This window comes from Aspergillus japonicus (assembly GCF_003184785.1).
Source record: "Aspergillus japonicus CBS 114.51 unplaced genomic scaffold BO86scaffold_8, whole genome shotgun sequence".
NCBI classification, from domain to species: domain Eukaryota; kingdom Fungi; phylum Ascomycota; class Eurotiomycetes; order Eurotiales; family Aspergillaceae; genus Aspergillus; species Aspergillus japonicus.
In genome coordinates, this window is record NW_020291645.1 from 59337 (window position 1) to 86553 (window position 27217).

Sequence of the window (27217 nt, forward strand, 5' to 3'; positions counted from 1 at the left end):
CCTCTTTTGCACCTCCACACTTCGTCAACTTCCCCGCTCGGCAAGAGAACAATTACTGCAGAGCTATCGTCAACGGGCATCAAGGCATCGAATAGAACACGTCATAGGAAGTTCTGTGCGATAGCACATCCCTGTCGTGAAACGGCTTTCGGCACGAAGATGCCCACCCACTTCTTCCTGGTGGGCAGTTGGCGGTCGCTTTCGATACAGATTCAGCGCCGGAAAATGTAGTCGACCAGGGAAATGAATTGGCTAATTCAGTATTTTCGTGGCATAAGGAAACGTTATGCAGGCATTGATAAGCATCTGAGTTCCGAATGATTGTTCTCGTGGTGGGGAGGGTGAATGTAGGGGCGTTTGAGTCGAGGATAAATATCATGTCATGTTCAACATGTCTACGCAACATCTCGCAGTCTCCCATTCCTGACATGGAAGCTAAAGCTGCTTGAATCGAGGGCGTATTTGATCTTAAACTGCTCTTCTGGCGACCGAGATATTGGGAAGCAATGGCTGTTTACGACCTGCACCATGCTTTCTATGAGCATCATCATTTTCTCCTCGCATTCGGAGTGGTGAGTAACGAGCATTGACGCGATGCATGTCGCTTTGGATTACTGATGGTCCATGGCCCAATATAGGTTCTATTGGCAGTAGTAGTGAACGGCTGCTACGAACTCCTGTTCAGCCCGCTGAGGAAATACCCTGGTCCGAGATTGGCTGCGGTCACCTACTTACTTTCGGCGTATCACACTGCAAAGGGCGACCATATTCTCTGGCTACAGAGCTTGCACCGTACCTACGGCGACGCTGTTCGGTTCTCTCCGGATGAGCTGAGCTTCACATCGGCGCAGGCCTGGCGGGACATTTATGGCCATGCTAGTGGCGGCAGGAAAAGCACCGAAAAGGACCACCGCTTTTTCGGACCGACCCCGAATGGTACGCCGGATATCATCCGTGCCAACGCGCACGACCACTCGCGCTTCAGACGGAATTTCTCCCATGCGTTTTCGGACAAGGCGCTCCGAGAGCAACAGCCCCTGATCGCACAGTATGCGGATATGCTTGTCGCGAAGCTGCAGGAGAGTGTCCAGGAGAGCCCGGCAGCCAAGGTTGAGATGGTCCGCATGTATAACCTGACCACTTTCGATATCATGGGCGATCTGACCTTTGGAGATCCTTTGAACCTGCTCAAAGGCACCGGGTATATGGAGTGGGTAGGCGGAATCTTCGCCAGTGTGAAGATGCTCTGTCTCCTGCGCGTGAGCCGTTACTACTCCTGGCTCACTGCGATTATGGCTCTTGTTGTTCCCCGCTCCCTACGGGAAAAGGCCCGGGCGCACTACAAAGCTTGCAAAGCACGGGTTGATTGGCGGGTCAATCAAACCCTGGACAAGCCGGATATCTGGGGACTTGTTATGGAGCAGAAAGAGTCCCTGCAGCTCAGCCGCGACGAGATGTACTCCAACTCTCAGCTGTTTATGGTGGCTGGGACTGAGACGACTGCCACAGCGCTAAGCGGCCTCACGTATCAGTTGCTGAGGCACCCGGAGAAGATGCAGAAGATCACGCAGGAGATTCGTGAGGCATTCAAAGACGAGGAGATTGGGATGACCCGCCTTGCGCATCTGAAGTATTTGAACGCGTGCATCGAGGAAGGATTGCGGGTTTATCCACCCGTACCTGTTGGCGCCGCTCGTCGGGTGCCCGAGGGAGGAATGACGGTGTGCGGAGACTTTATCCCTGCAAACGCAAGTGATTCCATCCAACTCCTTGTCCTAGCGAGCAGAAGCTTACCATGCGATAGATTTCACTCTCTGTGCACCACTGGGCGACATACCGTAGCCCCGAAAACTTCAGACGACCGAACGAGTTCGTCCCGGAGCGATGGACTAACGATCCAGAATTTGCCAACGACAATAAGGCTGCCTTCCAACCATTTTCCTATGGGCCACGCAACTGTTTGGGCAAGAAGTACGTACCGTCGCTACTTTAGACTACTCTGCAGTGTCTGTAGCACGGTGGCTGACATCAGGAATAGTTTGGCTTATCACGAGATGCGGATTATTCTGGCGAAGGTGCTATACCACTTCGACTTGTCACTAGCGCCAGAGTCGGTGGATTGGGATAAGCAGAAGGTGTTCTCGCTGTGGGAGAAGAAGCCACTGATGGTGAGGCTGCATCCGCGGGTCTAGGCCTGGGGCCGGGCGCGCGTGCCACCGTGAAAAGCTCTGGATAATTTCCGGCCGGCGCAGTACCAAGGTTATGATCGTTTTAGTATTGTGTATCTCATTTTGGGTATGAAAAAGCCATCAATAACTTCTCGTGCTTCCTCGAGTGAGACAGGAACGTAGGAGAGCGTAGGAAAGAATTAGTGGACGCCTCGAAAGCTGCACTGGTACTCTCAGCGCAACGCATCAGTAACTTGTACGTACGGTAGCAAGGCCCATGCGGGATGATGCTTACCCACGTTCCACTGGCCGAGTCATCCATGGATCTAATCCATATGAGCATCTTTGAGCCGCTTGAATTGAGTCTCCTTAGACTAACAGTTGTGTGCAACTGGAAGTAAACGGCAGGCAGTCAGTTCAGTCACTGTGCTCTCGGAGCTGGATCTCCGGGCGGTGAGGCGGGCTCAGTTGGGATATTTAGAAACTCGGCGCAATCTCGGGCCGAAGTGGTCATGCTTCAATATCGCCTGGTACGGACTAGGCTAGGCTAGGCTAGGCTAGGTAAGGTAAGGGAAAGAAGAGTTCACATTTTCAGCCTCAGGCAGAGAGGCTCCTTTGAGTATCCCCACACCGGAACAAATTCCCTTATTCTTTATTAGGGTTGAGACAGTGCAGTAGGGGAGGTACCTAGTGACAATCCACCTAATTCTCAAGCTACTGTGTGGAAACCACTTACCTTAGCGTCTATTGTGTATTCCAACTGCACTTGGACAACAAAAGTACCTGATCGCCTACACAGGTACGGTCCCTGCTCGAGACTGGTGACGTCAGGGACAGTGGCCACCAATGAAGAGGGCGGGCAAGATAGTTCCGAATGGTGGCGTTCTCTCCTGGGATACTTTCAGGCCCATCTGGCCGTCATTGTCCGTTTTCCCGTGCGACGAATGCCGCTGGTTCGCCTATCGTGCCCACACGGTGGCCAGACGCGCTTTCTGGACATTCCCCCTTTCCACTTAGAACTTAAGATATATTCCGCCCATGTCCCCCAGTGTGTCCACCATAACAAAAGATCTTCGCGGTTGATCTCGTGAGAGCCGATCGCAATTGGTGGGTCTTCGAGGAGGCACTGCACTGAACACTTGTGTCTCCGATGATCAGTCGGAATTGGCGACCGGGTCATTGTGTAGCTGCATAGTTGGGTGGTTTTCGCCACTGCCTTCCTTCTTCTTCTTCTTCTTCTTCTTCTCTTCACCTCCCGGTTCCCTTCTCCGTGAAAATCCTTCTTCCTTTCATCTGAGCGAGGGATGTCAACAGCATTCGTGTGTGACATGCTTGTGTGTGGGGCCTGCACCATGGTTTATGTGCCACAATGAGTTGAAGCACACTCTACCAGGACCTTTCAATTTGACGCAAACCCTACCCGTCTGAAAGATAATGCGATGCCGACTTGGTTCTGTCTACTCATACGTGCAGTTGAAACCTCGTCAAGTTATCGCATAGTCCAGGACACATGAACCGGATCAATGACCGGCTTGTCGAATTTCGAACTCTTCTCGATGCCTCGGATTGTTTTCCTTTTCCGTACATACTCTGTACAATGTCGCCTTTTTTTTTGCAGTCGCGGCGTATATCCGTAGTCACTGGAGGGATTTCCCTGCTCTGTGTCGCTCGCTGATTAGCATGCCAATGCACAGGAGCAGTTTGCGATATCAATCCATTGAGCGATCCCTACCGTCTATTATTTTGCCAATCATGCTCTAACCGCAAAAGTAGTCAAAACTGGAGCGTGGATGTGTCATCCTTGCTCGCAATCATCGCCCTTCCGCACTGGGGTAGTTCGGGGTGCAGTTTCAGTGCCCCATGGTGTCTCATCATGACCCCTATGCAGATGACCATTAGGCCTCTCGATACCACCACTGTTTACTCAAGTCAACATGTGTTACCCATTGTGAGCAATATCAACGTCTCTTGATTTGCTTGCTCTCCTGCTCTCCTAATTTAAATCGGGGAGAATGGGCCGGGTCGATAGGCATCGGTTCGGGTGGTCCGAAATCATCAGGAACATATTTTTACATGGCGGCAATAAAGCTTTGTGCCTTGAAGGTTCCGATGATTTACGGATAGTGCCATTCTCGTGGTTGCGAAGCGCAAATGACCGGGGGGTGAGGGTGAAGGTCTGCTGGGCGACGGGCTAGGAAGACAAGGGACTCTTCCATTACGCGAGAACATTCGACAGCTTTGGCGTTTATCACCGGCGTTCTGTATAGTCGATGCATTCAATGCATTCTTTCATGGTTTGTGGTGGCTTTGAGACTTCTTGGAAGGCTTCACAACACCCACGGTCGAAGGTATCATGTGTTGCTGGGATAGACACACTGTGGTTGACAAGTTGTTATCCACGGTTGACCAGGCCGCCGACGCGGGTGAGAAGGGGGTGGACGGTCGGTGTTGCTCGCTTCCTCCCCGGTCCCGGCCCCTGCCTCAGGCTCTAGTGGCTGGATGACGGGGGTTGCCTTCACGCGGTTCACGCTGTTCACTTCAGCACACACGAACAGGGAAGGATAAAGGAAGATCCATCTCATAAGGCAACCCTTGCGTCAATCAGTCGAACCGAATGGGGTCAAAAGAAAAGAGAAGAAAAGAGAACAAGGGGAGGTCGACCGGTGTGGCTTGTAAACGCTGTCGATTGTTGATACCTCGTGCAGCCGAGACTTTTGGTGGTGGAAAGAGACTCCTCTCCAGATTGGTGACATGGATGGGCGGGCCCGCAACGGGGCACGCAAACCGCACACTGGGCAACAAATAATAAGACCCCGGTATAGCAAACAGGTAGGGTCGAGGGTAAAAAGAGGGGACAGAGTGAGAGAATGAAGCAGGTGGGACAGACGGACAGACGGACGGAGAGAGTGAGGGAGAGAGAGTGAGAGCGCGCAAACTTCCGAATGCTGGGAGTTGGTCTGGCCAACTGAATTTTCGCTTCACATGATTCAATCATACTTACTACTTACAGCAGGTCGTTGTCTATCACCTGGCAGTTATTCTCGGCCCAAACTTGCAGCCATTCATGTCGCTTGCACTTGATTTGGAAGCAATTACGGAGTACCTCGCCCAATTTTTGTGATGGAAGCAATTGCTTGCTTTGCTTTCCAATTGGCATTCGGGTGTCCTGGATGTTTGCAGGCGTTGCATCATATTCGGGAGTTTGCTGCCGAGCGGGCTTGTCAACCATGACCATCTTCCTCAGTCATCTTACGCATCTTTGCTTTCATCAGTGGCGGATTTCGTTCGGCCTTCCTCCCCCAAGACCTGGGGCAAGGTTGATCTAAATTTCACCTGATTTGCGTTGCTCATACGCATCTCCAACAAATACACCACCTGACCGCCGGTACTCTTTTCCATGATCGGGATGGGTTACCTGTCTCACCTGTCTCTTATCTCTCAAAGTCTTGGTCTGACCCTTGGCGGTCTGGCACTATTCGTCCCTAGCGTTCTATGGATACAAATCCTGGCTGCTTGTCCGGTTTCCACCACTTTCTATCGCTGTGCTGACAATTAAGTGATTCTTGCCGTCTTGGGCTGGGATCTACGGGCCGCCAACCGGCAAAGTTATCCAGCCAGCCAACACCCCGACATCAGGCTGGGATTCTTTGTTGTCACAGGGGCTCAATCTGATGAATCTCCTGAGATTCGTCCAGTGGAGAGGGCCGAAGGTCGATGATGATGATGATGATGATGATGATTAGTTCTGCTCATCAGCTACCTGGGAAGGTCGACATGGGGTAACAATCGCCTCGCCCGATGCACAAATATTGTCACTTCGGTCTGGACCTTGCACACGGCAAGCAACTTGCCTGGCCTGGCGTCAGGCGCTGCGATATATCATCCTATCATGCAGACTCATCTCCATGCATGCTTGACTTCACAGCCTAATGATAATTGATGGAAACAGAGCAGGAAAAAGAAAACCCTTACGTGTCCCCTCTCAGTAGCGGATACGGAAGCCCGCTAGAGAGGTCTTATGTCTTCTAGATCGTCAGTAGTGTCGCAAAGCCCGTACGGAGAATCCAAAATGGATTGAAGAGGTCTCCATTTCAGGCCTCCGACATTTGGTGGAACAGCTCGGTGGCCTTTGCGGTCGATGTACACGATGTCTGTTTCCGGTCTTAGGCCCATGTCTGCACCTGTCAGCTCTGGATATGTAAGACAGTCAGCTGTCCGGTGTCGTGGATTTCGTATCGCTCGCCTCCTTTGGGTCCGCAGGCTGAGGTGAAAATAAGAATTTATTGATCGTATGAGATCTTGAGCATGACGGACACAGGGTTAGCAAAAGTGCCGCACGGATTGAGGTGAGTATGGCCGGCCGGCTCTCTGTACCCGGTCCATGATGTTAGCATGCAGGAGTGGGTGGGTGGGTATGGTTAGAGGTCTATTTCGACTATTCGAATCGCAAGTGACTGATCCTCCGATAGGGGTAGGAGGGGAAGAAGGGAGGAAGGGAGGAGTTGTTCATCAATGACAAAAGTATTACGCCATAAGCATAAGCTGGAAAAGTGTTCCGACCGGTCAATGGGATGAGAGATAGGAAATGTGCTTTGGTGTTCTTTTTTTTTTTTTTTTTCGTTTTCATTTTTACCCATTCTGCCGTTTCCCATGGGACAGGCAGGAATGATTGACTGGCAGCGGGAATCAGGTGACGATCCGATTTGACTGGGGGTCTGGGAAACAACTTACCATGCGGTGTTTGAAGTTTGAACGATGTTTGTCTCCCAGGCAAACTCGGAGGGCGATCGACCACAGAGTGCCGACTCGGTCCACTTCCACACCACGCTATGACGTTATCGTCCGTTCGTCCCTGCTCCTTCCCAACCTCAACTCAACTCTTGCCAGCATTCTCCCCGAGTCCCTTCGCAACTACCACCGCTGCAGCCACTCACGCGCTCCTTTTCCTCTCCCAATACCTACGCCACCACGTTTTGATCCGAATCTAAGGGATGGACAAAAAAGCATGGGTGCACGGCTCCATGGGTTCATGATTGGTTTGGGGTTCCTAGCATTCTGACTGGGTGGAAAAAGGTACCTTTCTGTGGCTCGTCCCGGATCACCAAGCTAACCTGAATCAGGTAGTGAGAAAAGGTACCCAAGTTCCCCAAAATCCCAGAATCCTCCTTCCCGAATCCCAAGAAATTATTGTTTCCAAATAACGAAAGGCTTGATGATGGCCGGGGCTGCTGGGACCCGCCCCTCTCCAACATTGTCCTCCGTGCACGCTTGGCCCCTCACAATTCCCCTTTCCAAACCAATCGTACATCAAAAAATGTGAGAGACTGCCAATATTCCGGCCCCGAAAAGCCCAGTGGCGGCCGAAGACACTGAAGGGCCCCCCCCCCTCCCTTATGTTCCCCCACCCCTTCCTCCTCTAGGCTCTCCGGCTCTCTGTTCCCTTCTTTGTTTCTTTCCTGCCCCAAAACGAGGCTAATGCAAAGTCCAGGTCTGCTCTGGTCCAGGCCTTGATTGGGTGGGAGTTTCTGCCAACCATCAGCAACCCGCCGTCAGTCCGGCACGATCCCCCCTCCTCTTAGCCTGTCCTGTCCTCCTTCCTCCCCTTCCTTCTATCTGGTCGCTCCCTCGTCCCGAAAAGACCAGTCGTAGCTGGTTAGGCCCGCAGAGATTCAGTTTGCAGCCCAAGATTCCAGAATGATCAGACGTCTTTCTTCTGATTGGTGAGGACTTTTAAGGTTCTTGTTCCGGTTGTGCCCTTGCTCTACTACAGGGGGGAGGGAACAAAACGGGCAAGACACAAAATAATTATATTATTGCAATAATTCCACATCGACAGTGACGAAACGTCGGTTACAGGCTATCCCTCGGCCTCATTCCTTATCCGACCTATATAACAGTATCGCCAACACGATTGCTGAAAGCTCCGTCTCTCCTTCCCCTCCCGCCCCGTCTCGTCTTTTGCCACCCGGTGCGCTTTTCATCCCAGGACAACCTCCTCCTGCTTGTTGTCTTGACCTGGTTGTCGTTCACTTAATTCAGTCTGTATTAATGTCCGATTCGCAGTCCGCCTCCCGTTCACTCGCTCCCGCTCCCGGCCTCCCGCAAAACTCGAAGAGTCCCGACAATGTAGTTCAGGGTCGGAAACATAAAACCACCGCCTGCACGGCGTGTAAGCAGAAGAAGCTCAAAGTAAGTGGATCAAAGGAGGGCATGACTAGGACAGAGTGTGAATCTGATTATGCTTCAGTGCAGGGGAGATCCACCATGTCAACACTGCGTGGCCAATGGTATCGAGTGCCATGTCGACGAGATGGCTGATATGCGTCGCAAATTCGCCATGAAACGGAAGCTGGAGCGGCTAGAGCAAGCCGAAGAGACACTGACTCGGCTGCTTGAAACGCTCCGGGATAGCGAAAGTAAAGATCTGGCCCAGGTGCTGAATCTGATCCGAAGCAACGCCTCATTCGACGAACTCCAATTGTATCTCGACAAGCAGCTATTTGGAGATGGCTCTGAAATATCACCGGGTCTGCAGGAAGTTCGAAACCAACTTACTCGCCCATCCGAAGAAGCCGATGAGGTTGGTCGGTCTGCGCGGAGTGGCAGCCGCCGTATTCTAGATGTGCGCCGCCTCGCAGACACCCCGGTGTATCGAGTACCCGCGAAGCCATGGACGAGGGTCACCGACGATGATGAATTGGTTTCTCATTTGATTTCGCTCTGGTTGACGTGGACGTATCCGTTCTTTGACTGGTTGGACAAAGATGCGTTCATCCGGGATATGCAGGCGGGCCGACTCAACTGCCAATCCTGTACACCATTCCTAGTAAATGCCATCCTCGCGGAGGCTAGTGTATGTTGCCTATCTTAACATTTGTGCTTATAGCGTCGCTTGAGCGAGGTGACGGCTCAATCATGATTCTTATGCGTTGCACAGTACCTTTCCGACTACGCCGAAGTATTTACCGTCCCAAACGACATGTTCTCTCGAGGTGATCACTTCTACGAAGAGGCGCGTCGGTTGTTGGAGGAAGAGAATGGGCCAGCCAGTCTACCGACCATTCACGGCCTCCTCGTGCTATTTATCCGGTGAGTGTGTCGCGTACCACCTTGGTCATCCCATCTAACTCTGCGTTGTTTCAGTCTCACCCTTATGGGAAAGGATAGATTGGGTTGGATGTACCTCGATCTAGCCATCCGAGCGGCCCAAGAATATGAAATTGCGCACCCGCCGCGGTCGACGAACTCGGAATCTGATCGTATTCTAGAAGATGCGGCCAATCGCACTCTCTGGGGCGTCTTCAGCATGGCTTCGTATGTACTTCATACCTGTTGGTCATGCCTTTGACTGACCAAGCCAGCACGGCCAATGTTTCCTTGATGAAGCACCTTAATATCGATCCCCCACGTCGCCCGCGCACATCGATGGATCACGGCGATCCTCAGGACATTTGGTACCCGTATCCTCGCGAAGTTGAATCCGTACCTGGCCATCATGCCTGCGTATTTGACCGCTGGTGCGATCTTTCTTGCATTCTCATCACCATTAGTCGCGCATTTCATGATTTCGAGCGACGAATCCCCCGGTCGGATATCGCGACATTTGTGCCGGCAATCTTTACACAGCTCCAGGGCTGGTATACTAATCTGCCAGAATGTTTACAGGCGGAGACCGCAACTGTTCCTCACGTTTTAAGTCTACATCTTCTCTATCATACGACTGTGATGCAGATTTTTGGCTTTATGCGCGCCAGCAATGACCTGGTTCTAGATCCGGCATCAGCCAGTCATGCCCGCGAACTCTGCCTCGCATCCGCCCGCAGAATCACCCATCTGCTGGGTATTCATCGCGCCAAATGGGGTATTGATCGCATGTCACCCTCGACGATCCAGTGGTGGAGCATTGGGCTCTTTACCCTCATGGAATCTCTCGACTCCCAGGAAAATAGAAATGCTTTTGTCGAATTGTGTATAATTGCCCGCGCCTTTGCTCGTCGGATGCCTCTTGCAAAGGGGATTCTCCGCATGATTCAGTTATCTGCCAGTCAGATGCAGGTTGTTTTACCCGAGGAGACGGAGGCGCTCTTTACAGACTTCGAGACTCTAGCTTGGAAGGCGAGCGATTCTCGGGGATTCAGCAGTTTCTACCCACACTTCCATACGGTGGTTCAGCAAGGGTCTCTGCGGCAACCTGATGTGGATTTGGATCAATTTTTGGCCAAATGGGATGCGTTGAGCATATCCAAGCTGAGCTCCCGCGATCACGAGAATAGTCACGACGCTGACCCTTCAGGTGGGTGAAGAGTCTCTTTCAGTATTATTATACCATAATTGAACAAAAGTTTTATTGGGGATCACAAATCATTATTGGGTTGTTCTTGGCCGTATACCCCCTGTTCTGTGGGCGTAGAATTGGAGAAGTATTTTTCGTGGCGAAAAGTTACGCGGCGGATACCTTGTTCGACGCTGGGGAATCCTCGGTCAGGTCCTGCATCAGCCTCTCGGAAACGACTTCCTGCAGATTTCACAGGAAGCACGCCACCCAGAATAAGTGTCGTGCTGCCCATCGCGTGGGGCTAGGCGGACTGGCAGCAGTACAGTACTGTACAGTACCCAATGTTAGCCTCGGGGCTAACCCACCCCACCGGTAGAGTGATCGTGGCTCTAGACCGTCGAGTGGCATGCGGCTAGCCCTATCTCCCTGCATCAAGCCACCCTAAGATCTGCCGAAGCGTTCCCCAAGTGTCAAGCGGAGGGAAGGTGGCGACATCTGACGAGCCACGCGCCCACATATCGGCACTAAGCTGCGCTACTCGTACTCGAGTACTGTTTAGCACAATTGCATATCCACTGTCTCAAACCAGACTGATTCCGACTTGCTTGTTCGCCACACATCGATAATCGTCGGTTGTGAGATTTACTCCACGGTCGATCTCGGTGGGAAGGTCAGGTGTTGTGGTCGGTACTGGATAAAAATGGAACTGCGAGCCGATCAGCAGCAATCCATCCAGCACGGGCCACTTCACTGCATCTCTCCTCGTGACATTCATGACACTGACAGCGCAAATCGCCCGCTAAGACCCCAGATGAGGAGCAGATCATCGTCTGAACGTTCCAATCCTCATTGAGTACGAGTAGGAGAAAAATCAATATGATTTTTCTTTCCCTCTCTTTTCGTATCTACCCGCCTCGGTGTCGTGTCAGACAGGGCAGTGGTTTCTCCGCGGGCATTCACACTATCAACGCACCCAAGACCTAAGGACTCAACATATGTGGCAAATTTGACACCCATCATTTCCGACCCGTTTCCAATCGCTCAACAATTCTGCTCGTGTGGAATTAGCCTGTGAGGTGGAACTGTGATCCGCTGTTGGTGTAAGGCAGAGATTGATCCTAGCCCGCGTGGAGTGCTTAGCACCTGAGCTTCATTCTGCGACCGTGCCGAGCTCTACGGAGTACAGTACCTCCACATTTGACCGGACCACCACGGTTGTTGTTCGCCCGTCGCATGACTTTTCGTATCGGACCTTCGGTGACCGCTACTGTGGAATTATTTCAAATCTCTCATCTTTGGGCGCACATTTCCCTTGGCCTGGGCATTTCCTTCATTCTTGCTGCTATGAATACACCATGCATGTGCTTGGTTCTCCGGCCGTGTCCCCGGTTGGCCCATCGCCCGGTGCCCGACTCTCATTGGAATTAAGTGTGAGCCCTTGAGGTTACATTTGCATAGTTCTCATCTGGTATCGTCGCCAAAGATGCATCACGGCGTGTCTGAATTCACATCAGTCCGACTCGCAGGGTGATTCAAATTGTTGCCGAGTCGGGTCTGCCAGCGTCCGCAGACCTCGGCCTGGAATGGCTATATTTGTCTCCGGGCCGTGTGCTTGGTACTGGCACAGTGCTTCCTCGTTTTGTTCTAGATTAACTTGGTTATATTTCCATTTAGATCGCTTTCCATGATCAGGCTATTCGCAGCGTTACGAAAATGACCTCGCGTTCCCCAGACCAGCTCCGCATTCTTGGTCTCGTTTTCGGAATTGCGTTCGGCGGCATAGCTACCAGCACATTCAGGGAGCGCATGCCCTTGAGATTACGATGTCACGCCGTCATGGATCCCGGTGCAGCTGTCGGCATAACCACCAGCTATTCCACGGCTTCCCAGCTTTCCAGTGGCGTTTGACTTAGTCGTGGGTTTTATGTCTCGGCAATCTCTCACGGCCGCCCAAGACTTCATCGCTGCGGGGATGTCAACAATACATTTATCGCTGTCGTCTTGCTATAGCTCCCGGGATATGCTCTCCGCTGGACGGAATGTTTTCTTAGGCCAGCCTATGTTGTGGTGATGTTCTTCATGGGCTTATATGGCATGGTCTGGGACATACCCTGCTTGGGCAGGCTACCACGTGAGTCTTGTCGCGCCTTTACCTTCACCTTCTTGATCACTTCTTCCATCCATCACTCAATCATCTCGCGCCACTGTTTCCGGGCGTAGAAATTGCCAAATTCGTGAAGCCGAAGTTAAGATGAACATGGAACCTGTATTGCGTAGACTGGTTTGCGCGTTCTGGAGCAGATCTCCACCCACACGGTTGGCTTGTTCGCTCCACCGGGATACAAATAGGATAATCCAGGGCAAACCTTCGCCTGCCATATGCCACTATGCTCGGATTCGCACTGAAGGAGCACGAAACTTGCAGTGCCGGCGAATTCCCCGAGCCAGCATCTCTGCCTGCATAGCTACATTTATATATTTTCATCACCAGGCCTCGCTCGATCGCACATAGCTCAGAACATCCCTCAAGCGAAGACACCTCGATGATTCCCATCAACATTCGACAGAATGAGTCACCGAGATATAATTCTATGCAAACCTACACGCAAACTCAGTTACCAACGAAATGGTCAAAGGAAACAAGCTTCGGAGCGATGAAGTCCGCGGGTAAATAAACACCAAGAATAAATAAACGCTTTCCGACCGCGCGGGATTTAACTTGTTTGGTTCTCCGCAATCGGCGGCAGAATTTTTTTCTATTGACGAGCGATAATCTTATCTATACATCACTCCAACCATAAATCTCCGGCAGATGCAGAACCGCTGAATCTTTTTCATTTTCGAGGGAAAAAAGATGATTCAGGTGCCCGGAGCTGGGGGCGATGAAGCCCATGACCGACACAAGGATGAGGCTTTGGAGGTGGTCAATAGTGAAGAGGCGTTGGAGATCGACCCCGCGGTGGAGCGACGGGTCTTGCGCAAGATTGACCTGTTCTTCATGCCTGCGATGTTGGTTGGTGCGTGAGATCTATGTTCCTTCTTTAGAAAAGCCTGAAGTGAGATACTGACAGATAGGACAGGCTATGGGTTTGTTTACTGGGATAAGGTCTGATTCAACCACTTCTTTGGTATGGCGATGTTCCTGACGAGAGCAACCATAGGCTATCCTCGGTAGTGCCTCATTATTCGGCATGACCAGCGACTTGGCCCTTTCGGTAGTGGACTATAGCACCACACCCCCGACCAAGAACACCTCGCGACTGAGCTGGGCCACGTCCATCTTCTACTTCGGCATGATGGCCGGTCTGTACCCGATGACTCTGGTGCTGCAGCGGTTCAAGATCCAGCATGTCTTGGGTCCGATTGTCATGCTGTGGGCCATTACCTGCGCGGCTACTGCTGGTGTCACTTCGTGGCGGGGCCTATTCGTCCAGCGCTTCTTTCTCGGTATCTTTCTCTCTTGATTCAGTTTTACTCGATCCGTGCTCCTGACCATAGCATAGGCTTCGTTGAAAGCGTGATCCCCACCGGGTTCATGACCGTGATCAGCGGGTACTACACGCAGAAGGAGCAAACCCTGCGCCAGGCGATCTGGTTCTCCGGGACCGGGTGGTTCACCATCATCGGTGGGGCGCTCAACTACGCCTTCGGTCAGATTACCACAGGCGCGCTCCGGCCGTGGCAATACATCTACATCTTCGCGGGAGTCCTCACCTTCCTCTTTGGGATCTGGTGCTGCATTCTGCCCAACTCCCCCGTGTCCGCCTGGTTTCTGACCCCCGAGGAGCGGGTGGTCGCCGTGGAGCGCCTGCGACGCGGCCAGACGGGCGTGCGATGCCAGACGATCAAGATGTCGCAGATAGTGGAAGCATTCACCGATGTAAAGGTGTATTTGATTGCTATCATGATGGCTGCTGCGTGAGCTTTCCTCCGTCTTCCTCTCGCTTGCTTCTCCGCTAAATGACCCACAGCTACACAATCAACGGCGCCATCTCGGGCTTCGGCCCTCTGATCGTCTCCACCTTCGGCTACAACACGCTCGCCTCGATCTTGTTCCAATTCCCCGTGGGCGCCATCTGCATCGTCTTCATCCCGCTGGTCGGCTACATCCCCACCGTCCTCCCCAACACCCGCATTCTGCTGCTGGTGACCTGCTGCCTCCCCGTCATCGCCGGCTGCGTCATGATCTGGAAATCCAGCTGGGGATACCATCCCGCCACGCCGGTAGTCGGCTACGCGCTGACGGGCTTTTTCGGCCCGGTAGTCAGTCTGATTATCACGCTGGGTGCGAGCAACGTCGCCGGCGCCACCAAGAAGACCATCATGGCCGCCACGGTGTTCGTGGCCTACGCCGTGGGCAACATCATCGGCCCGCAGCTGATCAAGTCCGAGACCGTCGGGCAGCACTACCCCGAGCTGTGGACGGGGATGGTTATCTGTTACTGTATTGTGATTGCGGCTGCCGGGGCGCTTTGGGTGGTTCTCTGGCGGGAGAATCGGAAGAGAGACGCGGCCGGGCTGGATGAAGAGCTGCGGGATAAGTTGGGGTTCCAGGATCTCACGGATCGGGAGAATGGGTGGTTCCGGTATGTGCTTTAGTTGGATGGTATGTGGTGGGATTGATAGTGTTGGTTCTGGCTGGTTCACACGATTTCTTCGGCGAAACCATGGAATTGTTAGGGTAGTCTTTGGAAGCAATGATTGTGGGGTTTGAGGGTTACCCTTTCCATAGCTTGCCTGTACAACATGTGACATTGTTCTGTACTTTGAGTCACTGTTCACGGGATGAATGAACAGATCTGACATCCACTGTCAATCATACGAGGAAAACCACGAGGCCCAATCCAGGATCGTTGGGCAGATAGTAGGGTCTGGCCTGTTGAATGGACTTGCGATATTTCTCGACTGGGGAGTGTATGCATCATATATCAGGAGCTTAAAAAAATAGATGAACTGGGACCACTGGAGCACGCTCGACAACTATTCCCAAACCTAGAGTAACACACATATCTCGCAGGCGATATATCCGGGGATCCAGTCAGCAAGAGATTATCCATGCACCCCGCCATACCCCCCTTCACCCCGCTTCACCCCGCCGGCTTCGGCTGCTCAGCTTCCGATGAGTAATCGGCTATCGCCCCAGCCCTAAATCTATCACGTATATCCAGAATAAGCACCATCATAGCGAGAGGGGAATAATGACGTAAGGGAATGTTAAGCAGGAGGACTAGTCGCTTCACTAGACTAGCGTGGTGTCTTAAAAGGGTTTTCTCTTCACATCCATCGCCCTCATTTCTCCAGTAAACATTCACCCTGCTCACCTTGTCCCACCAGGATGACCACTACAAATTCACAGACAGGGTTATACGTCGACGACACCCTCAGCTTCAGCGTCCAAAAAGACCTACCCATTCCCAAGCCAGATGCCGGCGAGATTCTAGTGGAGACGCTATACTCCGGCATCAATCCCGCCGACATCAAACACGCCACGCAGCTGGGCATCACCCCCGCCGTGCTGGGCTACGACTTCTGCGGGAAAGTGCTCGAGACGGCGCCGCAATGCCACCGATTCCGACCGGGCGACATCGTCGCGGGGTACACGCCCACAGGCCTGAGCCGACCGGCCAAGTACGGCACGCACCAGGCGTACCTGGTGTGTCCGGAGGAGATGGCCTTTCGCGTGCCCGCCGCCCTCCCGCTGCCGGATGCCGCGGCTCTCACCGTGGTCGCCATGACCGCGGCAGATGCACTGTTCAATCTGTTTGGGATTCGCCCTCCGCAGGAAACCAAGACCGGTGGTGCGCCTGACAGCAAGGGCATCCTCATCTGGGGCGCCTCCAGCAGCGTGGGTCTCTGCGCCGTCCAGCTCGCGCGCGCCAGCGGCGTCTCCCCGATCTTCGTGACGGCATCCGCGCAGCGCCATGCCCTGCTCACGGAGCTGGGCGCCACCCACTGCTTCGATTACCGGTCCGCCACGGTGGTGGGCGAGATCAGAGAATCGATCGAGAAGAGCAGCGCGTCGATAGCCTACGGACTCGACGCCGTGGGAAGTAGGGGCACGGAGTCGGAGAAGTCCTCGGCGGCGCTGCTGGCCCGGTGTCTCCCCGCCGAGGCGAACCTCGTCTCGCTGGTCGTCCAGGACGATCCCCGCTTCCGCATGCCCCTTGCGACCCCCAACCGCGACGTGACCATCAAGGTCGCCGCGGCTCCGCGGCCTATTACCATCCTCGCTCGTCCGGCGGATCATGAGTGCGCGTGGCGGGTGCTGGAGTGGGCGGTGCGGCATTACGGTGTGCGCTTCCGGCTGCCCCGCGTTGAGGTCTTTAGGGGGTCGGCGGAGGCTGCGCTGGAGGAGCTGAGGGGGCTGGCGGAGGGTGGGAGGGGGTTTGGGAAGGTGGTGCTTGGCCATCCGTTGTCTTGAGGGAGGCTTAGTTTTGAAGGGAGAGGTTGAAGTTATCAGTGCATTCTCAAGTTAGATAGGGCTATTGTTCCAGGGTACATGTGAATAGGTATGGGACTTACGCCCATATTGACAGTTTCGGCCATCAAAGTCAAATCACAAACAGCATTGATACTAATTCATTCGCAAAAGTTGAAGTGACCGTAGGAAGGCAAGAGATACCATTGCAGCTACTTTCCGTCCCCACGCAATCTAGCAATTAAGCAACCTCACAGCCAAGAAATCTAACAACCAAGCACCAATCAATACACGGCCACACCTGGCGGCCCAAACGACCCACGATCATCCCGGGACCTTTTCAGCGCGGCCAGCTCCGTCTCCGCGAGCAGGAAGACCATCAACTCCGTCTCCTCATCCACGAAGTGACAGTGGTATCTGCTTATCGGAAATGTACAGTCCAGACACTCGTGCCCGCCCAGATTCACCGCCAGCACGTCGCGGGCCTCGTGCCATTTGGCGTCCGAGACAACCACGACGCACCATTCGATCCCTGGTGGGGTCTGGCCGTCGTAGATGAACTCGGGTTGCGGCACGTACTCGTATTCGAAGGGGACGCCCTCCTCGAAGGGATGGACGATCGTGGGGGCTTCCATGGTGCTGTAGAGGTTTTGTTGTTATCCTCTGACTAGTTGTTACTGGAAAGCTGGGACAGCTGTTAGCCTCAAGTGTAGACTCTCTGGGAAACGATGTGGGACCAGTCCGTTTTATATGCTGCGGGCTTGGCTACGCTTATCTTGATGGTCATGGTTTGTTGTTGGCTTCTTTGTGTGGCTTGGCTCTTATCAAAGCTCATGACACGCATTGTTCGGCAAGCTTTGAAGAGATGTATGAGCCACGAGAGAACTACTTTGTTGGCCAGGCTACAGGTGGTTGGTGGACACTTCAATACACTTTATTCAGGGACGGGGGAGTCTTTGTCTATCCACACCTGTCTAAGGAAGCTGTTCTTTTCGGCGTCCTCACCCCCACTAACCCAGTTCAGACAGAATGATTCAAGCGTGAGAACCAAGGGCCTTTTGCTTAACCGACCTGTACCAACTAATAACTTAATCGTAGATTCTGCCTTGTTCTGCCGAGTAGTTCTACTGGGGAAGATGTACTATCACGTGATCGGGAGATCCCCCGCAATCGGACCGACCGGAGATGCATTGTACTGTTAATTCATTAAATTCATCCTTCTGTCACCATCGACCAAATCTCCATCAACCGCCCCGAAAATGAGTGCTACACGCAGTAGAACATGCTTGAGCTGTAATAGGACCTTCTCCAAAGCCGAGCATCTCACGCGTCACCTACGGAGTCACACTAATGACAGGCCCTATGAATGCCTGATCTGTGGCAGGTTGTATTCCAGGAGGTGGGCCCCTGCTCCTCTACAGCCCACAAGTTGGCTCTTTCTACCGCAGTCTAATGTGTCCTGATGCAGCGATGTATTACGCCGACACGCAAAGATTCATCAAACGGCGGTGCCTCAGCCTCGAGAGCGCCGAGTAGCCGCGATGGCTATGTCGACGCCGTTGTCTCAGGAGACCTCCAACCCTTCAGATGCACCAACAGGCAACTACCTGGAGCCAGAGCATCAGTTGGATTTTGTCAACTCTATCCAGCAGAGCGAGTCCAGCTCCTCTTGGCTCCCGGGAGCGCTTCTCGATGTCGACGCGTTGGATTTCACCTTGACCTCGGCGATTTCGGAATGGGCGCAATTGCCTCCCATCCCGTCCATCCCGAGCTTGACCGACACCGGCGCCTTCCTTACCCCAAGCTCAACGCAGACTGCGGAGTTGCCAGCTGACACCGTTAGGCGGAAATGGTTTACGCGTCTGACTGTCCCAGAGGACATGCCTGCCCCCCAGAACAGTTCCGGCAGTCGGGGCGGGGAAGTTGGTCAAGGGAACCTCGCGGCTGACGAAAACTATCGAACAGGCCTGTCACAGAGGCTCCAACCTCGCATGCACGATGAGGCACTGCCATCAGCGGAGCAACTCAATCTCTTCGCCAATCAGTTCTTCACTCGCTTTCACCCCCTTCTACCGATCGTCCATGTGCCCTCATTCAAGCCCACCACCGAGAACTCGTTACTCTTCATCTCTATCTGTTCAGTTGGAAGCCTATTTGTCGGGTCGTCGCACGCGGTCGCACAAGGGACTCGACTCTTTGAGAGGCTGAACAAAGCGATTCTGGCGTCCTGGGAGTCGGTCCTGGCCCGCAGCTGCTCCGACGCGTTGTCCATGGTCCAAGCAGCCATTATCGGCCAGACATTTGCCATTCTCTCCGGCCGTCCCAAGGACCTTATTCTGGCGGGTGTTCTGCACGGCACGGTCATGGCCTGGGCGCGTGAGGCCGACAGGAATGCGCTGCCACTGCCCTCCGCCCCGCGCGATCTCGATTCCGAGGAAGCGTCCCTGGACGATCAGTGGAGTCGGTGGATCGATCGCGAGCAGCGATTGAGGGTCAAAATCGCCCTGAATATTCATGACGCGGAGCTCGCGAGCCTATTGCATCATGAGCCTATCTGCAAGCACCGGCTCTCGCAGTACCCTCATTTGGCTTCGGATGCGTTGTTCACGGCGCCTACAGCGGTGAGATGGGCCAGAGTTTACCAACTCACTACGACTCCACCGAGTCCTCGATTGTCAAACACGTACCTCGACAATATCCTCCCAAGTGATGCAGCAGATTCTAGATTTGCAGCCTACGGACTACTTGAGAGTATCAGTGCTCACGTCAGTGAGGCTCGACGGTCGAATACACTTGATAATCAGGAAGTGGGGAGATTGTCCAACATGCTCATGTGGTGGTGGAGGCGAAACAGCACTCAGTCCACTCTTCACGGCGAGGACAATGACCCCTTTGCGTTGCAGATCTTGTGGCACTCCACCTACATAGCCATCTACGCCGATCTCGACCTGTTGGAACAAGCCAGCGGCCGGGATGGGGAGTCTGCTGTGCAAGCTAGCTACCCTCTTGTGCGTTCCTGGTCGAGCTCACTCGCCGCCAGTAAATGCTTGATTCATGCATTCCTGCTGCAGCGCTACGTGGAGAAAATGCGGGTCGCCGCTGAGCCGGCCATCCACATCCCTCGAGGGCTGTTTCACGCCGCTTTGTGTTGGTTCGCCTTTACTCGAATTGGAGGCCAACAAGGAGTCGACGTCAAGGCGTTCGAGGCCCCGGAAGTCCAGCTGTCAGATAGCCATGCGGCGCCGCCTGGATCACTCGGGAAGGTCGGCAGGGACTGGATCTTGGCAGACGCCAATCAGGTGCACCGTTTGATTGATATGTTGAGTCGAGTCGGACGATGGGGCATTTCATCTTCGTTCGCATCGGTATTGTGTGCCGCAATCGAGGGTTACCATGGTGCATAGACCACTAGCATCCAACGCAGAACCCGGTTTGTAAGCATCTATCTCCAAAACCATCATCCTCCCAAGGGCCAAGGGGGGCTGACGGCCACTTTGTAGTCACCCCACCACGCTGTTCCGGGCAAGGTGGGGACGAGGCGGGGTGGCCGGCGGGGTGCCCTGACACGAACAAACCGAGGGACTCAGCTTTTTCTAGGGCCTTACTCTGAGGACTGATGATAGGACAGGCCTCATGCTGTATAATAGCCGTTTCATTTACCGAAGGCTCATCCTGGCTGCGGGGTTTAGTCTCCTTCCCCCGTCTTTCTCCACGCCCAGCCCCCGCAATACAGAGACAGATGGAAGCTTATGTACCGTTGTTGCAGACCAAAAGTCCGAGATTCTAAATCATATCATCTCCTGCCGTGCTTAGGTCGACATACAATTCAATCTCCCAGCCAATCGCGCCATGCCGCTCTTCACCGAAAATGCCTCTAGCTGGCGTGACCTTAGGGTCCTGCCGTCGTTGGCTCCCCCACTGCCTCGCTTGGCACCGGCATTCGTACCTTCTACGCCGAATGATGTGGAACGATATGAAGTACTCATTGTCGGAGTAGGTTAAGCCTCCTCATAGCAAACCAAAGGGCTTAGTCCTGAGGAGTTGTGCCGATGATCAAAGACTAATTCTCGTCACGAACGATAGGCCGGACCCGCCGGGCTGATGCTCCAATTACTCCTCGCAAGGTACGGCTTAACTGACGAGTCTCTTCTATGCATCGACTCGAAGCCGAGCACCCTCAAGTCCGGCCAGGCCGACGGAGTCCAGCCCCGCACATTGGAGGTCTTCAAGACCCTGGGAATCTCCGAGGAGATCGAGCGAGAGGCGTGCCAGATGTGGGAGTTTGCCTTCTGGAACCAGGCGGAGAGCCCCGGCGGCAGCCACAACATCATCCAGCGACAGACCGTCGTACCGCAGGTGATCCCGCCGGCCCGGTTCCCGTACGAAGCCACCATCCACCAGGGCCGCATCGAGCGCATCATGGACCAGGACCTGCTGCGCTACTCGCGGCGCGGGGTGCTGCGGAACACCAAGCTCGTGTCCCTGCGGATCGATGAGCAAGGCGACGCGGAGTTTCCCGTGCTGGTGGAGATCGAGGTCGATGGCACCCAGCGACGGACTCTTCGCACGAAGCACCTGGTCGGGGCGGACGGGGCGCATTCGATGGTCCGCAAGGCCGTCGGGCTGCAGCTCGAAGGCCAGTCGCTCGACCACATCTGGGGCGTGGTGGATCTCGTGGTCGACACGGATTTCCCGGACATCCGCCGGCGTTGTGCGATTCACTCCCGGGCCGGTTCCGTCATGGTCATCCCCCGCGAGCGCATCTGTACCGGTGAGTACATCACTCGCATCTATGTGCACGTTCCGGGCCTCGTGGACCCCGAGGGAAAGGATGCGGATGCGGACCTGGGGAAGGATGCAAGGGGCAGACGGTCGCAGGTGACGCTAGAAGGGATCTTGAAGCAGATCGAAGACGTGTTCCAACCCTACTATATCCGGCCCAAGAGGGACGATGCGGTTGATTGGTGGGCTGCGTACCAGATCGGGCAGAGGGTCTGTCCTGAGTTTATTGTGAAGGATAAGACTGGGGTTGGTAGGGTGTTTATCGTTGGTGACGGTACGTCTTGATCACTTCTCGGGGAAATGTCTGGGACTAACGCGAGGATCAAGCGTGCCATACACACAGCCCGAAGGTAAAGAATCGCAGCTACACCCACATTTATAGACACCACTAACCAAATATCAATTATGCAGGCCGGCCAAGGCATGAATGTATCAATGATGGACTCATATAACCTAGCATGGAAGCTCGCTTACCACGTCAACGGACTCACACCGTCTACATCAGGGAATACGCTACTCGACACATACAACATCGAACGCCACGCCAACGCCCAGCAACTGATCGACTTCGACAGAAAGTTCTCTACCGGCTTTTCAGATAAAGTGGGCACGGCTGATTCCAAGTCCGGAATTTCTCACGCCGAATTTGTCGACATGTTCAGCACCGGCTGTGAGTTTACCAGCGGCTGCGGCGTCGAGTATGTGGAGAGCCTGGCCGTCGACCGGACGCCTTCGCCTGGCACCGCGAAGCCCGTCGTCAGCGGCCATGACTACCTCTCCGGCATTCTCCGGCCTGGGCGCCGCTTACTCAATGTCAAGCTGAAGCGATTTGCGGATGGAGCGCACCGGGATATCCATGACGGTAGGTTGACTTTCCCTGTTTGATCCGTGAGAGGACAACCGTCGCTGACTGAGATTGATGAACCTTCTAGACTTAGCATCTACCGGGCGCTTTCGCATCCTGTCACTCCTCTCCGTCGACCTACTGACTCCGAACGGCGTATCCGCAACTGCGCTGAAGGACGTGGCGGGCCTGATTCAGCAATTTCCCCCGTCGCTGCTCGAGCAGATTGTCTTGCATCCCGAGTTACCTGGTGCGGTATCCTGGACCAATATTCCGGCGTGTGTAAAGAAGCACGCGGAGATGTCATTTTATAGTGGCTATGAGGTGGCTGATGCGTATGGGATCTACGGCGTTGATCCCGCGCATGGTGCACTCGTGGTTGTGCGGCCGGATGGGTATGTGGGCATGGTTGCGTCCTTGGGCGAGGTTGCTCGGGTTGATGGGTATTTGGGTGGGATTCTGGCGCGCGTGGCTTAGGTGACTTTCTTCATTGGAGATGATATGTTTCGGTGTATTGTTGTCGACGGGATTAAGGACATGCCCGCAAGTTAGATACGTCTTGTCCCCACTGCCTGCTTGCGGGATGCATGATTTATCATTCTTGGAATGCACCACCTATTAAAATTGATATACAGAGCTATGAGAGAGTCACGTTTGGTGCATAGAACTTCAAAGACAGTATTGTATCATGAACGCCGCTCCCGGCATTTCTTATTGCCTATCCCGAACAGCCTCACAGGCATGTGCCTGTTGGGTTACCTCCAAGATAACACCCTATAATCCCACCAGAGGGATCCAGCGGACAACAGAACGTTGAAAGATTCTCGATAGTGCACCCGAAGGTACCGGCGGGATTACAACACTTGCCCAGGGTACATTTCCCAGCATTCGGGCACTAAGTATCACGGTTACCCTGGGAATGCTTGCACGGGGGGAGAGCACACAGGGTCTGGACCTACCGCGTTACCGCAGGCGCCGCAATTCTTCGAGTCGGTGTTGGTATCCGTGCAAGCTCCGTTGCACGGTTGTTGTGACTGCGAGGTCTTGAACGGACCGCAGACATAGCACGGGCCCTTTCCCGTCAACGCAGGAAACACGCAGGTGGCCGACGGGTTGGCGTAGTTCTTGTAACACCAGTCGGTACATTTGGCGAGGTTGGTCACCGCGGTCTGGGGCATTGACCAAGCAGGGGAGGCTGATGACTTTAGTATCTTGTTTTGAGCTGCGTGTGTGCTTGGATGTTTGGCTTACTTAGCGCCAGTAGCGCAAGAACTGTAGGCTTGACCATGTTCAACGGTAGGATGGGTATAAAGCAGTAGTTGGAAGGGTCATCCCAGCCTCTTTTTTCCTGAATTCGATTTCTAGACCCACGGCGACATTTATATACACCACACACTCTACCGATGACGTCCCTGATTACGGGGAGCTTTGATGATGAGGAATGATGTTTCTGCTGCTTTGATGCACCGCAGGTCCCGAAATTGCAATCTAGACTCCATGCCAAGTATCGGCTGACAGCGAATTCCCTGGTACAATCGATAGACAAACGGCGTTTGGGTTTAGGTTACTTGCGGCGAAGGGGGCTGTGCGGGAATGTAGGGCATCTACGGTTGGCGATTAGGTTTGAGAATGACATTCTCAAGGCCTACTGACTGTGGAAAGGGTATTGTTGGAGGACGTGAAGATTGACTGTCTGGAAATCCTTGCCTTGATAGGCCAGCAGGTATGAATGATATCGAACTGGGATTTGATGACTCTACAGGCCATCGAGTACTTTAATGCTGCTCATGTTGCAAACTGACTGGGGGTTGGGGGGGGGGGGGCGCCATGAACTTCACACGTGGGATACTCGAGAGGTTGCATTGTGATACGGCAGGATCCGAGATCAAAAATGAATTGATACCTTGGCGCAGTGCATTTTACGTACCAACATTTCGACAGACCCGCCTCGAAGTCTAGACCAGACTGTAGGTAAGTGGACTCTCGAGCTCAACACCATGATAACCCGCAGCACCGAGTTGGTGACGGTACGATCTCACCTTCAATGGTATGCGCGATTTTTTCAATGCCTCGCTACTATTTTCTCGACCCCTATCATGCAGTGGAAGTCGCTGTAGAAACTTCCTGCTCAGATCGATTCGATCGATCTATGCTGCTCGATCTGGCTCCCGCAAAGTGGGCCGGCTCAGTTATACTTTCACTGCTTAATTATTTCGCCGCAAACGGCCTGGACCCGCCGCGGTAACTTTATTCAATGAGGCTTCATCTCCGCATGTACTACATGTGTGTACTGAGAGCATCAGTCACCCAGGCCAGAACACTCTCGCGTGGGCGGAGCACGCCTAGACCATGGATCAGTTTCCACACCCACCCGAGGACAATTAAAGTGTAGACACCAAGTTCATGTCTTCCTTGGACCACAGTCGCAACCCCATCAGCACATGACTGGTAACCATTCACAGTACTTGTTTCAACCTATTGCTACATGCTTGTGCTTTCAGCATGATCAACAGTATCTCTGTTTCCAGCATAAAACCACATGACCTTAATCGCAGTCATCCACATTCTGCGCGTCATCGAGATCACTCACAACCTATGAAAGTTGGTCCCATACCGTATGTGATAACGGTAGACTCCAAACCCTCGACCACAAGATCTTTACATGGCATCCAAGCTGCAACTTTCAATCATGGTGGCTGAGTATTTGGAGGGTAGAGGTATAGATATAGATACAGAGCCAACTCCTGGGCCTGATTCTAGTCCTGAACAAATTCCCATCATTCGAGATTCCAATCCTGCTCCGATATCCTGCTCAGACATACACCGCACAAGATGAAGATCTTCCAATCAATTGCTTCTCTCTCTTTCTTCCTCACCCTCACCATGTTCTCCGACATCGCTGTTGCCCGGATCGTCACCGAGACTGCATCCGACGGGTCAATCACATTAGCTAAATACATCCCTGACGAGACTCCTGCTCCGAACCAGGACAAATAGGGTGCAGAGATGCAGGGTTCAATCCGAAATCACGGGCCGTATGGTTGCTCTGGGGTGGTATGTGATAGACTCCAGCTTCTGTGCCGCTTAGGTCTAACATATATAGGAATGCATATCATCGCGGAAGTATTTTTTTCTACTTTCTACGACTGTGACGGAAGACTCTAAGGATAACAGAAGCTGGATGACCCCGGGTGTCTCGAGAACAACAAATCAATTTTGATTCTGGTGGTACGCTCCTCGTGCCCAGTAGGGACGGACATATGTTCCAGCTCATAGCTTTCTGAATGTATCCGACTTAACATGACTGGTTTCGGCTAGTGTGTCCCAAAGGAAGGAATAGTAGTGTCTATGAGCTTTAGTGATCTTATAGGAAAGAGTAGATGAAAAGTTCCTGGGCGGAAACGCAGGATCTTATGTCGAGGCAGAGCCTATTTAGATTGTGCTTATGAGAGGAACATGGCGCTGTAGAAATTGATACGAGATTTTCGGTGATTGTGCAACAAGACAAAAGCTCAGAATTTCAGTTCGCTATGATAAACCGCAGACATTCCGCTCGAATGCAGGACGCCGAGACCGAGAGAGGGCAGATGACGATTCGTGGCCGAGTCATGACGCTGTCCCATCGCGAAGGCCTTATCTTATCAGCATAACTAGTTACCACCCGGGGCCGGCTTATTATCCCGGTACCGGCCCCACAGGCCCCGCGGCCCCCCAAACCAAGCAAGGTAGTCACTCCCGGAACCGGCTCTACCTCCCCAAGCAAGCACCACAGCGCAAGTATTAATTACTTGTGAAGTAATTCACCGCCACCACCTCCCCCAACTGCACCTCCTGCACCCATCGATCCCAGTCGTACCGCAACCGAGGCCAGCGACCAACCGTCTTCCCCTCCTGGGACGCGTACTTCTCGACATCGAAACCGGCCGGCTGCTCGTACAGGAAGAAGACGTAGCGATGCGGCGCGCTACCGGGCGGGGGACCGGGCCCGATGTAATCCGCCACGAAGGGGGCGGTGACCTCGAACCCGTAGGTAGTCTGGTCCGGGGCCGATGTCGCCGTCGTAGGGACGGGACGGAGACCGGGTTGAAGCCAGTGCAGGATCGGGCCCAGGAAGCTGAAGGCCGGGAAGGGGGCGTCGAGGTCCAGGTTAACCACCATGTACATGCGGTTGGGGTCGGGGACGGGGAAGGTGAGGTCTGGTGCGGTGCGGGCGTCTGTTTGTCTTTCTGTTAGATTCGATTCTCCAGGAATTGCTTGCGCAGATAATGAATGATTGTGGAATGTGGGAGCGCGAGACGGACCGGCTCGTGGGATGTATTGGCCTGGTTGGATGTTGCGGTGGGCGCCCAGACTTAGACCTAGGGTTATGGATGGATTTTGTTTGAGGAGAGAGAGCGCATGGTCAATGGTCTTGCTGCCGAGCATCTTGGCTGATTGACTGTCTGGGTTTTTTATTCCTGGGATCTGGAGGAATGGAGAAGAAGGAAGGATCAGAGTGCCTGTCTGCATCCCTTGCGGGATGGGAATGGCATGACCGGGACCGGAGATAGTGGGCGGTGATAGCCTCCTAACACCGGCCGTTAGAGGACCGGACTAGAGCTCACCTCGGCTCGAGGAGGAACTAGGCGATATTGTAGAATTTGGTAGCAATCAATTATATTACTTTGTATTGCCACCCGGTGACAAGTTTCAGGCATCACTGACGCATTCCAGTCGACATGCTTGTCTGG

At 53.6% G+C, this 27217-nt stretch overlaps 9 protein-coding genes across 9 annotated transcripts; 7 read left to right on the forward strand and 2 right to left on the reverse strand.

Annotated features, from left to right (window-relative positions):
- The first annotated feature begins 412 nt into the window (after positions 1 to 412).
- Positions 413 to 2595, forward strand: BO86DRAFT_332683 (cytochrome P450). Its single transcript, XM_025668788.1, has 5 exons — positions 413 to 572; positions 639 to 1748; positions 1805 to 1971; positions 2039 to 2392; positions 2464 to 2595. Exons 1-4 carry the CDS (start codon positions 507 to 509, stop codon positions 2190 to 2192), a joined length of 1497 nt encoding a protein of 498 aa, XP_025530448.1. The 5' UTR covers positions 413 to 506; the 3' UTR covers positions 2193 to 2392; positions 2464 to 2595.
- A 5236-nt stretch (positions 2596 to 7831) lies between these two features.
- On the forward strand, positions 7832 to 10496 carry BO86DRAFT_227519 (C6 transcription factor). The gene is made up of 5 exons (XM_025666969.1): positions 7832 to 8357; positions 8416 to 9021; positions 9106 to 9257; positions 9312 to 9482; positions 9530 to 10496. Exons 1-5 carry the CDS (start codon positions 8217 to 8219, stop codon positions 10467 to 10469), a joined length of 2010 nt encoding a protein of 669 aa, XP_025530449.1. The 5' UTR covers positions 7832 to 8216; the 3' UTR covers positions 10470 to 10496.
- A 1422-nt stretch (positions 10497 to 11918) lies between these two features.
- Positions 11919 to 12784, forward strand: BO86DRAFT_386706 (uncharacterized protein). The gene has a single exon (XM_025671408.1). It carries the CDS (start codon positions 12157 to 12159, stop codon positions 12349 to 12351), a length of 195 nt encoding a protein of 64 aa, XP_025530450.1. The 5' UTR covers positions 11919 to 12156; the 3' UTR covers positions 12352 to 12784.
- A 366-nt stretch (positions 12785 to 13150) lies between these two features.
- Positions 13151 to 15137, forward strand: BO86DRAFT_227689 (putative MFS transporter). The gene is made up of 5 exons (XM_025666970.1): positions 13151 to 13460; positions 13524 to 13549; positions 13605 to 13890; positions 13947 to 14361; positions 14415 to 15137. Exons 1-5 carry the CDS (start codon positions 13298 to 13300, stop codon positions 15040 to 15042), a joined length of 1518 nt encoding a protein of 505 aa, XP_025530451.1. The 5' UTR covers positions 13151 to 13297; the 3' UTR covers positions 15043 to 15137.
- Positions 15138 to 15763: 626 nt separating this feature from the next.
- BO86DRAFT_441335 (zinc-binding alcohol dehydrogenase family protein) lies at positions 15764 to 16864 on the forward strand (the record flags this gene model as incomplete). Its single annotated transcript, XM_025676249.1, has 1 exon — positions 15764 to 16864. Exon 1 carries the CDS (start codon positions 15779 to 15781, stop codon positions 16862 to 16864), a length of 1086 nt encoding a protein of 361 aa, XP_025530452.1. The 5' UTR covers positions 15764 to 15778.
- A 1538-nt stretch (positions 16865 to 18402) lies between these two features.
- On the forward strand, positions 18403 to 20265 carry BO86DRAFT_441341 (uncharacterized protein; the record flags this gene model as incomplete). The annotated part of the gene is made up of 2 exons (XM_025676250.1): positions 18403 to 18485; positions 18516 to 20265. The coding sequence occupies 2 exons, from the start codon at positions 18403 to 18405 to the stop codon at positions 20263 to 20265; spliced, it is 1833 nt and encodes a 610-aa protein (XP_025530453.1).
- Positions 20266 to 20698: 433 nt separating this feature from the next.
- Positions 20699 to 23069, forward strand: BO86DRAFT_441346 (uncharacterized protein). Its single transcript, XM_025676251.1, has 5 exons — positions 20699 to 20854; positions 20945 to 21917; positions 21971 to 21993; positions 22055 to 22505; positions 22576 to 23069. Exons 1-5 carry the CDS (start codon positions 20711 to 20713, stop codon positions 22962 to 22964), a joined length of 1980 nt encoding a protein of 659 aa, XP_025530454.1. The 5' UTR covers positions 20699 to 20710; the 3' UTR covers positions 22965 to 23069.
- A 326-nt stretch (positions 23070 to 23395) lies between these two features.
- Positions 23396 to 23775, reverse strand: BO86DRAFT_396815 (uncharacterized protein; the record flags this gene model as incomplete). The annotated part of the gene is made up of 2 exons (XM_025673436.1): positions 23396 to 23682; positions 23739 to 23775. 2 exons carry the CDS (start codon positions 23773 to 23775, stop codon positions 23396 to 23398), a joined length of 324 nt encoding a protein of 107 aa, XP_025530455.1.
- A 2206-nt stretch (positions 23776 to 25981) lies between these two features.
- On the reverse strand, positions 25982 to 26947 carry BO86DRAFT_332692 (YbhB/YbcL family Raf kinase inhibitor-like protein). The gene is made up of 2 exons (XM_025668789.1): positions 26789 to 26947; positions 25982 to 26701 (listed from the first exon to the last, which is right to left on the reverse strand). Exons 1-2 carry the CDS (start codon positions 26910 to 26912, stop codon positions 26268 to 26270), a joined length of 558 nt encoding a protein of 185 aa, XP_025530456.1. The 5' UTR covers positions 26913 to 26947; the 3' UTR covers positions 25982 to 26267.
- Between the last annotated feature and the right edge of the window lie 270 nt (positions 26948 to 27217).